Genomic DNA, 12,442 nt, shown 5'->3' with positions numbered 1-12,442 from the left:
GACCAGTGTAACCCAAAATTAAGAGGGGAAGGTTGGTGCAATATTCATGTTGATATAAGGACCCAATGTAACAAGTAAGCAACTGTAGAACCTTTTCCTAACAGAAACCAGAAGAATATGTGTTTTTTTCAAGAGAAAACTACAGTTTACCTGAGCATAATGCTATCAGCTGTTTCTATTCGATTATTCTTGATAAAGCATGTTATTTAGATGTGTTTGATAGAATAAGTGTATTGAATATGACCATGCCACAGATGTGATTGTTATGTTGAATGTTACAATCTGCTTCATCACTTTATCAACCTTGTAGACTTAAGGTGTTTTCTCAATCACATGGGAGAAACAATGCTTTTTGTGATGTGAAGAAAAAAATCTTTTTTTTAAGCTTGTACTTAAAGATATTAATTTGTTTTTCAGATTCAGCAGGTGACTCAAACCAGTATAAGTCTGGTTCACCTCCAGCAGCGTACGAATTTAAGTCTGGCACACCTGTTGGAAATGGATTTCGACCAGTAGCGGACCATCACTTTTTCTATAGCCAAGGAAAAGGTCCTTACAAACATGAGCGTGTTACACATCCGGTTAAGTCTGCCCAAGTGCCCATGTCCAGTAAACCTCAGGTTCTTCCTACAGATAAGGCTGGTAACAGGACAAAATGTGACTTTTCCTTGGGGTATGAAACAGAAAACAGCACAGACTCCAAAAGTAAGGGTGGAAGCAAGAGCCATAGGGCTTGGAAGCCCCGAAGGGAGACCCTGAATGTTGACAGTGTTTTCCTTGAAACTGAAAAGAAGCAACCACACAGCCCACGGCACAAGGCAAACCCAAGTAGTAAGCACCAATTCAATAGTGAACAGAATTTCAACTGGCAAAGAGACAGTCCGAAGCAGAAGGGATTAACCACTATATATGAGGATGAAAGCAAACTGGATACGGGTAGTAGAAGTTCTTTGGAATCTGAAGGTAAAGAGAGAGATAAAAGCAAAGGGCTTCCTGAGCATAAGGCCCACATCCAGGATAGCTGGCAAATGCAGAGAACGGAGTCTGGCTATGAAAGCAGCGACCACATCAGCAATGGCTCAACTAATCTGGATTCACCTGTTATAGAAGGAACCAGTCCAGTGGAAAACAAAAGCCTGAAGGAAGCCTTTGTTTACAGGTAAGGCTGTAGTGATTGATAGCAAGCTAGTGTTAGAGTGCATTTTGAGGGCAAAAACAAACCCTCTGATTCAGGTCAACCATTTTAGACAAGGCTGTTCAACGACGATTAAGTTAAATTGTCCTGGAAGACCAACTCTACTTCAGAGGGTACTGCATGGCTATGAAAGGGATAAAGAGTGCCTTAATTATGCATTTTTTTTTTAAATGAATTGTGAAATATTGTATCAGTGTGCTGTATTTGGTTTAAGAGCAATGCATTGTACATTGTTGCACCACCACTAGATAAGGTAAAACCCAATCCATATAAAATCAAGCCTTTTTACTTTCTGTGTCTTGCCCCCCTATACTTTGTTAATGTAGTATTACATTGAAACCTCTCCACTGACAAAACTATAGTTGGCAAGTAAATCTTAAGTCAACATCGCACATATACTCCTTCATACTTTTTTAATGTTTGCTTTCCCTTCCCTAAACAACATATAACTGAGGTAAGTGTTTGTCAGCCCGAGGACTACCATAAGACCCACCTGTGTGATTGAAGATCTGGCTGCCCACTTGTATTAATAACAAGGTGCGGTTGGTTCACCAACTGATTTGTGTCTTTCTCACCTTCCCTTGCACATTGGCTCGCTGATTGTGATCATTTTGTGAAAAGGAACACCTATTTCTCTTTTAATTTGTCATGCATCTGTGCACAAGTTGTGCGCTCGTCATCATTACATGCAGATATAAACCCTTCAGTAAGCCAACGATCCTCAGCAATTTCAGTAAGGGTATAGAAGAGTGACCGAGGCTCTTCTGCACCTTCTACTAAACTCTGAAACTTGCTTCAGAGCAAAGAAGTCCCTCTATTCTAAATGATGTTAATTTGGCTATACATTTTATAGAGACTGTTGTTTCCTAGGCACGTTTATGTTTATTCTTTCTCAATTAATATCAGGTCATTTAACACAGTATTGTAGTTTTGCTCAGTAGGCACTATATCTTGTAGTGCTGTATTAGTCCTTTTAAAACAGTCAGTACAAAGGAGCTTGTGGCTCCCAAGTATTTGTACAATAATGGCAAAATCTCCTTCTTTCTAGGAGTTGTAACATACACAATCTGGGCTGTGGGTGCCCCCAGATCATAATCCACATGAAGTTCATAGGACTGATTCTGTAAAGTGGGTAATTTAAGTTCAGAACAATCTTAGGTTTTGCTACTTGCTTTGTAGACAATTTTCCTTGAATGGCTTGAGTTGGCAGCAAGATTTACTCAAGTCATCGTATGTATGCATAAATGACATGTAACTTGAAGTTGTCTGTATTGTCACATAGCAATAAAAACACAATGCTAGAAGGATTACCAAATAAAAACACAATGCTAGAAGGATTGCCATCCAAAATGGAAATGTTTATGAGGAGTTGGTTAGTGTATCCTGAATGGAGCTCAGGAAAATCTCACTACCTGTTTCTTGGAAGCTTGAATTGTGTGAACCCTTGTTCTACATTGTTAAAGGGTAGAGCATATTGCACTGCCTCCATTCTCTGCTCTTTTTCCCCATGCACCCGGGGCCTTGTACATCCAGCTTTAGTGCAATGTTAGTTGTGATGTGAGCAGAGCTCCATTTATACTATTGCAAGGATATTCTGTTGCAATCTGTATTTTTCTCAGAAAAGTGCTTGATTGATTTGTACCAACTCCATTTTCAAGTATTTAGTTAGTCTGGGGCGTGGCCCGACCGTGCACCAAGATGGTGGCTTGATTGAGGAGCTCCCCAACGGCCACGCTTAACTAGCTGCCTCACTACACATCATCGTGGGGATTTGTGCTCCCAAGTGCTGCCACAGCTGCCTGAGTCCTTAGGGCGTGGGCATAGTGCAGCGGGCCGGCGAAGATGCCTCAGATCCCCAGGCCTGCAAAGTGTCACGCATCAGGCGTGACACTAGCTCATTTCAGTGTGGTAATCCGCATTACCACACTGAAATGCATTGTCACGCATAATCGTAGTGTCTCAGCAGGTGTCAAACTGTAAAGTACTACCACGGTAGTAGAAGCTGTGCTCCATTAGGTGAAGCAGCATGAGCCTGGTGCGCTGCTGGCAGCATGCAGTGGACAAACTGTGAGCTATCTGACCTCTGCCGCTGCACACTGAACTGCACTGAAATTATGAACATGTCGCACATTGCAATCTGAAACCTTGGCAGCTATGGATCCCGAAACTCGGTGCTACCGCCGCAGCTGCCTAACGCGGTCCTCTGAGTCCCGCGATCTATGGGGTCATGGGCGGGCCTGAGGGCGGGGCCGCCGCTGCTGGGTGTGCCTGATGGGAAAAAATCAGGGCCGGGGCTCGGAGGCCTGTAGCGACGGAGCTGCGTAGTGGCGAGCACCCGAGTGGCCGGATCCCAGAGGTGGCGGTGAGTCACGCTAGCCCATAGACTGAGTGAGAACCCCCTCCTGGGATGAAGATATCGGTGCCCTGCTTGTGACCAGCTCAAAGAATGGGCCTTGCTGATGGCAGACACATGCAGTTGATCCCGGATAGCTAGTGATAGTGATAGCGGCTCTGAGGAGCGATACCACAGGCAGCGAATCCCCTTCTTGCTCCCACTGGTGCACAACGGGAGGGTGAGGCACTTTGAGCGGCTGCCTGAATAGATAAGAGCAACCTAGCTGACCCAATCGTGGCTTGACTGGGGGCACAGCATGCCTGACATATTTGGTGCCCCTTTCCGGGCTTTATATCGGTTGGGCAGTGGGGCCCCCCTTTTTATTTTTGGCCATCAGTGGGTTATTTTTCATCTCCCCTCACACACTTTGGCATCTTTCTACTCCACATGGGTCGTGGGGTTCCTAAGCAATGACAAATCTCCTTTGAGGCCGCTAAAACCCCCAGTAGGGAGGGCAGAGACGATGCCCCACATGGCGAACCGCCAGATCGCTCTGATCACCAGCACTCTGAACGATCTGCCCTGGAGGTGTTGCTGCCATAATGGTGCAATTACAAGCACGCTTTAAGGCCATAGATAGGCTCTTCGACGACTTGAGTGTGCGTATGGGTTCCAAGCATGGCCGACTAGAGCAGCACGAGGCCCATTTTGATACTACTGAGCGGCACATTTCGTATATTGAAGATGCACAGACAACCGTGGCCAAACGCCTTGACCGCACAGAGCGCCTCCTCAAACGATGGCAGAGGATTTGGGGGCTAGGTCGCGCCACAACAATCTCCGGGTCACCGGAGTAGGTAAGACTACCAACACAGGTCCTATGGAGGCATATGTGGAGCGACTACTGGACGAACTATTTGGCAGAGATTGCTTTTCTGCCACATTCTCAGTGGAGCGGGACCACGGATCCTTGGCCCCCAGATCGGCTCCTGGCGCATGTCTGCGCCTTATCCTAGTGCGATTGCTTAATAATCATGACTGGGACTTCACCCTGTGCAAGGCCAGAGAGGTGGAAAACCTACAGTTCCAGTGGATGTCGCTGTCTAGACTTTACGCCAGTAGTACAAGAGGCCAGGTGCAAATTTCAAGACATCAAGCGAACTCTGAGAGGCGAAAATATCAGTTAAGGCCTGCTATACCGGGCGCTCCTTCATATCCAGATTAATGGCACAACCTCTATTTTTGATACACCTGCGGAAGCGGCAGACTTCTGGAAATACCATAAATCGAATAGAGGCTCTTCCCCTGGGAAATGATCCTTCGTTTATTGCTGATACATGAATATCAGGACGATCTTTAAGCGAATGAGGGGGATACACTAGGCATGGATCCATGAACACTCCGAGGACGATGCAATAAGATACTTTTTCTTTCTCAATCTTGGCAATACAGCCGCTTTCCTGACCCTATATGAGCGCAGTTACATGTACATTTACAAACTATTGTTATCATTCTAAGTGGCCTACTCGGGGCGTTGGCGCCCCCCAAGGAGATCTCCTACTCTTTGTAATCTCTTTTGTTTTTTCTAAGTTAAGATGCGCTGGGATCCACCAGATACAGATTGGGTGGATATCCAATGTGGGAGGGGGTGGTGGGTTGGGAGTTCATGTTGAGTGAGTTTGAATTAGTTTGTACTTTGCAGACCACTAATGTATCCACCGGCAGGTTGTTCAGACCCGAATACAGAGACACTCCGGACTTCATACTGCTGCACCTACTATAGCGGGCTCTGGGAGTGGGGCGGGAGGGCTGGAGCTTAGATGCATGACATGGAACGTGCGAGGTTTATCGAACCCTCGCAAGGGGCGCAGGTACTGGCCTATTTAGGAAGACACAAAATACACATTTCACTTTTGCAGGAGACCCACTATGCCCCGAATTCAAACAACCTATTTGCTGACACCTGGGGTAGTAACAGATTTTTTGCTAGAATCCCGTGGAGTTTGTATATTGATTCACAAAAAGCTCCCTTTCGTCACTCAGACTGTGGTTAAGGACCCAGAGGGACGTAATTTGCTAGTGGCAAGGAGCTTGGGCTCGTAGCAAATACTTCTCATTAATGTTAAGGCCCCTAATTTGGATGCCCGTGGCTTCTTTACTAACATCTCCACACATATTACTGGCATACCGATTGACTCTATCATATATGGGGGTGATTTTAACCTCATGCCACAACCCGGGGTTGATACTATGGGCACTGGCCACAACACCAAACCGTGCTCCATGAAGTAACCGAAGACTCTACTAAATACACACCCACTGGCTGATGCATGGCGGCATTGGCATCCTATGGCCCAGGGATACTCGTTCTATTCTGCGTCACCTGGTCCCGTATAGATAGATGGTACACAATCCCGGACCTCCTGATCACAATACAAGAGGCAGATAATTTACCACAAACTTGATTGGATCATTCACCAGTACTACTAGCACTGGCCCTGCCCAGCATTTAGCGTCCTTTTAGATCTTGGTGCTTCCCGTCTGACGCTTTACTGGATACGGTCTTTAGGAGCGAAGTGCAAAATGTGATCATACAATATTTCCAGATTAATACTGGTTCTGTGCCCTGCTACGCTACTTTATGGGAGGCTTTTAAAGTTTACATTGGGTGCGTTTGCATAGCAAAGCAGACTGGGGTGCTGCGTACAATTCGTCAAGACCTTGACGCTACCGAGCGGGAGCTGCAAGACTTGGTTGCCCAGACATTGGCGGGCAAAACTCTTGGGAGATTTTCAGGATATCGCTTTACGCAAGACCGCCTACTTAGGGAAATATACACAGCGCTAGTGTGTATGGGGAGGGAGAGAGACCGGGACTCACTTTGGCCCGTCCGCTCACCCCTCGGCAGCACGCCACGTATATCACTTAACTCCAAACAGCGGACGGCGCCTGTGTCACACGTGGTGCTGATATCCAATCTGCCTTCTTGTCCTGCTACACTCTGCTATCCTCTACATGTTCCCCACTGACTGGCGCAGCCCGTTACGATTATTTAATTGGGATAGCGATGGTGTGGATGGAAAAGGGACAGCAACAATTCTTGGCTTCGCCCATTGGCACGGATGAGGTAATCGAAGCCATCAATGGTCTGGATGGCTCATGTGCCCCTGGCACGGTCGGCCTTACCGGCATGTTGTATAGAACACAATTTGTCCCTCATCTCCTGGAGGTCTATGCAGAGGCGCTAGATTCGGGCGAATTGCCACTACTATGCGAGAAGCAATTGTAGCACTACTTCTCAAACCGGGCAAGCCGCCTGATAGGTATGCCCCATACAGGCCTCTATCACATTTTTGGTGAAGGTTTTTGCAATGAATATATCGCTCTTAATCAGCCAAATTATTTCTCCCCTTCAATAGGGCTTTGTACCGACTCGCTCGACCTAGGTAAATCTATGTACGCTATTCGCTCTCATTAATCAAATAAACCCCGCTCTTCCTGCTGCGGCGATGGAGCTAGACGCCGAAAAAGCGTTCAACTCTTTGGAGTGCGACTTTCCTCAGGCGGCACTGAGCAAATTGGGCTTCCCATAAAAGTTCTGCACCTTAGCCGGCCTTCTATACACTAATCCGGTTGCGCAGCTTAGAATAAATAGGGTGCGTTCGGATAAATTTTCACTATCATGCGGCACTAGGCAGAGTTGTCCACTCTCGACTCTACTTTTTATTATAGCGATAGACCCACTAGTGCAACACCTCCAGGAATAGCCAGCGAGGAATTAAGTTCCACCGGGGTCCTCTCCTGGCGTCCTTATATGCGGACGATATTCTCCTATTCGTTCGAGAACATGCCACAAATCTCTCTTCGATCACGCGGGAGGTGGTGCGATTTGGCATTTTCTCCTGACTGGTTATCATTTGGACTAAATCTGAAATATACCCCCTAACAGACGCTACCGTTCCATTTACACTGGACTTCCCCTTGCGCTGTTGCTATGACCCCCCTTGGTGTAATCCTGCACTGTACAGCCTCGGACGTTATTAGTCTTAATTATGGTCTGGCCATAGACCGCCCTTGAGGACAGATAGATCGCTGGATAGCACTCCCATTGTCAGTGGCTGGCCGAATCGCGATCATTAAGATGGTGGTTCAACCCCGGCTTTTTTATCTGTTATTAAAATTCCAATTCCACTCACGGTTACCTTTTTTAACACCCTTTGGGGCATGTTGACACGACTGGTCTGGGCAGGGGGATGAGCATGGGTGGGTTGGCAGACACTTACCCAGCTCTTTGAGCGAGGAGGGTTTCGGGTACCCGACTTTTATTTATATAACTTGGTTGTACAGGCACACTTCACCTACTTTTGGTATCACGCAGATGCGCGAATACAATGCCTGACACCCAGGCCCGCCCTTACCCCCTTTCTACTATTTTCCCACTTGGGCTCACAAGGACCCACGGCTGAGATTCATACATTGCAAACCACAAGCTGGGCTTGGGGGCACCTCCGTAAGTACTTAAAGATGGACCGCTTATACTCTACGCATTTGCCAATTCGGGATAATCCTGGAGAAGCTTTAGCACAGCGCGCGCTCACTCGCTGCCGACTTCAAACCAGAGGTGACATATTCAGATGCAGACACTTTCGCTCAGTAACGGACCTGACGGAAGACCGTAACATATCCACATCGGACTGTTACTTATGCACGGAACACGAGTGTCGCTAGCTACTGCGTTGCGTCCTCAGGCGGTGGAACCTCCAGAGTTCCTCCCACTCGTTACAAATATTACAACACCTGACAGCGCTCATCTAGTCTCCAGACAGTATGATCTTGCACAGACACTTCGACCATTGGCAGGCGGAGGGGTGCGAGCGGCCTGGGAGGGAAATTTGGCACACCCTTTGACAGACAAAATGTGGACCTCCTGCTGTGAGGAGACACGTTATGTATCCAATAATTACAAGCATAAACTTTTACATTTTAAATATATTCAAAGAGTCTATGTCACCCCTGTGCTACTTGCAAAAATGGATCACATCAATTGTCAGAGATGCGCGATGGCACATGCTGATTTTATCCACTTGGCTTGGAGTTGCCCCTCTGTCCAGGCTTTCTGGGAGGCGGTGTTTGGACATTTGGAACTAATGGTTGAGACCAAACTTTCTCCCTCGTCATTGCTGGCACTACTAGAGTATGTTCTCCCTCGGAGTCCTGGATTAGACGCTTTACTGCAATTGCGTTGTTGGCCAGGAGGCAGGTTTCCCTACACTGGGGCGGAAGCGCGCCGCCGATGGTGAAGTCCTGGTTGAGAGATTTGATATATTATGACACTACTAGTGACATCTATGCATCTCTACTGCCCCTTGCTTCTCGCCCCAAAAATATCTGGCATCCACTTCGCTTCTATTTGCTGCTCCATCGTGAGCTTACTAACTGAACCATGGCAAAATAATGATCATGTCAGCTAGCCGATGGTACTGATCGGATTCATCAAGATTTTATTTCTGTGTGTGCCTTTATAGTTGTTTTGTTGTTGATGTCTAATAAGTCACTGCCATTATATATGTCACTATGCCTGTCAACATCTTGTCAACATTCTTTGCATTTTACGCGTTGCGGCTTTTGTTGAACCTTTTTGAAAAATTGCAATAAAAACAAGTTAAAATATATATATGTATATATTTAGTTAGTCTGCATCTGTACCGCAACTGACAGGATGTGCAGCAGTTACTCAGCTTCAGTTTGCGAACCAACGGCTGGTGGTTGAGTTGCAGTTTGCTCCTTGTGGCAGATCTATTATTTTGAATGCCAGCTATGGCACCCAACATGGATCCATTTTTGAGACTGCCGTAAAGGTTTTTTATAGAACATCTGCTTAATAGTGGCATAATTATGGACACCCTCTCTTCATGGTAGAGAAACAACAGCACTACTTAAGGAATATTACCACTTTGGTTAAGAGATTGGCAGAGAAGAGAATGCATATTAGCATAAATGGATTTGACCTCCCTGGCAACAAAATGAATATCGTTCCTGTGGCAGATAAACATAAAAAAATCATCTGCATACTTTATGCAGCACAAACATTTTTGGGATGTTCTAGATAAGGGGTTAAGAAGTTGACTACAATTTGTAAAGTTAAATTTAGTATGAACACATAGGTAGACCCAGTTTATAACTCCTCTTTTTTTTTTTGTTGTACACTTGCATTTGTCCTGTAAGGCTTATGAGCTCTCTGGTCTACTCCTTTGGTGTGGGTTGTAGTGACTGTTTCTGAAACTCCTCAGGTACAGCGGTACAGGTAAGATGTTATGCTGCTTCAACCTTGTTCTTTTGTTCCGGCCTATGCTGGCTCCTCATGTCCATTGGCACATGGAGCTCAGCCTTGGAGCACTAATGTTGTCTCTTGAAGAGCATTCTGATATTGGATGAGACTGTCCTGGACCTTCAGGTGGTACTGGGATGCCAATATTACATGCAGCTGACCGTTTTCCTTTCCCCAGCTTTCGTACTTATGATAACATATGGATCAACTCGAGGCCTGGACAGGGTGGAGATTAGAGACTTCCCGTCTGCAGTGGAGCAGAGATACCATATCAAAATTCTGGAGCTGCATGCTATCATGTTGGTTGTTTGTGCCTGTCTGCCTTCCATCAAGTGCAATCCTATTCAGGTTCTGATGGACAGCATAACCACTATCTGGTACTGCAACAGTTAGGTCAGCGTGTGATTGAGTGAGTTGTTTCAGGAGGCACTGGGATTATGATATTGTCTGGGTCTTTGGAAGATTCCCCTGACTGCTTCTAATCTGACAGGCTCCCTCATAGCCAGGGCGAACAAGCTCAACCGATGTCTTCAAGCCACTGTGAGTTGCGTCTGCACTATGTTGTAGTTCAAGGTAAATTCACCTAGTGGGATATGCATTGGGTGGATCTTTTTGCCCCCATTGAATTCTCCCTGCCATGATTTTTGTGTGCTGAAGTTTCTCCCTTGGGGGCACTTTGGGAGACGTGTCCCCCCTTCTGTTGGACTACAGTCTTTCTGCACTTTTGCTCTGCCGCTGCTTCCTGTGTCATGAGGAATGTGGCCTAGTTCATCATCAGTCACAAATTGGACTTGAAGAGTCTGGCACTTGATCTGTTGTGTCTGTGTATATGCTTTCCACTCTCCTGCTTCTAGAGTACCTGCTTCCCCAACAACGTGGCAGCATGCTTCATATGAACCTCCACAACCTAAACCTCAATGTGTGGAAATTAAGCATACCCTGCTGAGAGTCTTTAGCCTGTCAGCTGAAGTGGTGGATGTAATCTTAGCCATGTTTCGGCCGCCCACAAAGTAGATCTATTCTGGCCGCTAGGCATAGTTTATGGCCTGGTGCAAGGACCATATGTTCAATTTGCTTCACGCTTAGCTTTCTGATGTAGTTTTATTTGTTCTGTCCCTGGCATGGCAAGGTCTTTCTGTGAGCACCATTAAACGTTATTTGTCGGCCCTTTTCTCCTCTCTGTGTTTGTCTGATTAACCCAGTTGTGATACTTTTACGCATGTTTCTTCTTGTGCCTTTTTTATGCCACAATGGGACTTTTATTTGCTGGCTATGTTATTGATATGCAAAATTTTTAAACCCATGCACAGTTGTTTTTCAAGTTTTATGATCCCAAAGTTGTTTTCCTCAGAGTTCACTTATGCATTCTGCGTGAGCTGCAGGCACTATTAGTGCAGCAACAGAATATCACCTAGTTGCTGGATAAGTTGGTGCCTATCACTCAAGCATACTTTCTTTTGAGAAGTGATGTTGCCATCCATGTACAGCAGTCTATCACACTCCCACTTTCTTCTCTCCCCCACATACACCTACGGAGGAGGAGAGGCTTCATCCACGGGACCCAAAGAAAACCCTTAATTCAGACTAACGAGCACCGCATTGATGACCAACTCTTTGTCAGACTCACCGCTCCAAAGAAAGGAAGGGCTGTTCAGAAACTGACCTTATGGAGATGGGTCACCCACTGCCTCATGGGGTGCTGTACCTTAGCCAAGCAGGAGCCTCCTGAAGGAGTTGGAGCTTATTCTTAGAGAGCCAAGGGCGGCACTGTGACTTTGATCAAGTGTCTTCCTGGTCTCCACACTCAGGTTGCTACTTGGGTGTCTGTCCACACCTTCACCAGAAAATGTTGTATTAAATCTCATGTTTTCAGGAAGAGGCATTTTGCCTGTTTGGTTCGCAGGATTATCTGGTGTAATGTGCAGTCTCAGCCTCCCCACCATTTAGAGGGTACTACTTGATTATATATCCAGAAGTTGAGGAATCTGCAGTTAGAAGTATCCATCAGAACAACACATTTCATACCTTCGGCATCACTATTTCGGGCATATACTCTAACAGATTTCTTACTGGCCCATTCCCCTACCCTTTTTTGTGAAGTGAACTTCGGTTAATGGGCAGTGGCATAGCTAGACCTTTTGCTGCCAGTAGCGGTAACTGCTTTTGCCGCACTGCAGCAGCCGGTAAGAGCGGGGGGAGGTACGCCTCCACCCCCAAAACCCGTGCTGCCCGGGAGGACCAAACCCCCCCACCCTCCCCCCAACATCCCCTTGCAACTGTCGCCACTGTTAATGGGGCCTTTTTTAAATTCAGCACACTGTCTCATTACTGATTAGTCTGAGGGGCAAAAGTTTTTTTTTTTGTTTTTTTTTAAACTGATGTTACCGCTCAGGGGGTGGATCTTAAATAGTACTCTGCATTGTCATTTCCGAAGGTGGGCCCAAGCTGTTGCGGAGTCTGGGTGTGCCACCTGTCGCTGGATGGGACCATTGCAGAAAACATTTCTGGACCCCCTGCAGTTAGTGATGAGTTTGAGTAGTGGACTTTACACTAGGAAATCTTGCAGAACCAAACAGATAAGATG

At 46.3% G+C, this 12,442-nt stretch overlaps 1 protein-coding gene across 1 annotated transcript in view; it reads left to right on the top strand.

Moving 5' to 3' along the window:
* The window catches only part of USP53 (ubiquitin specific peptidase 53), a 250,197-nt gene that overhangs the window by 142,698 nt on the left and 95,057 nt on the right, over nucleotides 1-12,442 (top strand). The window contains exon 12 of the mRNA XM_078675936.1: nucleotides 418-1,159. Within this exon, the coding sequence (XP_078532062.1) occupies nucleotides 418-1,159 (742 nt within the window). The remainder of the gene's footprint in view (nucleotides 1-417; nucleotides 1,160-12,442) is intronic.

The sequence above is a fragment of the Lissotriton helveticus genome, chromosome 2_1 (genome assembly GCF_964261635.1).
Source record: "Lissotriton helveticus chromosome 2_1, aLisHel1.1, whole genome shotgun sequence".
Classification (NCBI taxonomy): Eukaryota; Metazoa; Chordata; class Amphibia; order Caudata; family Salamandridae; genus Lissotriton; species Lissotriton helveticus.
The sequence above is the reverse complement of the archived record's forward strand: the minus strand, read 5'-3'. Positions and strand labels throughout refer to the sequence as shown.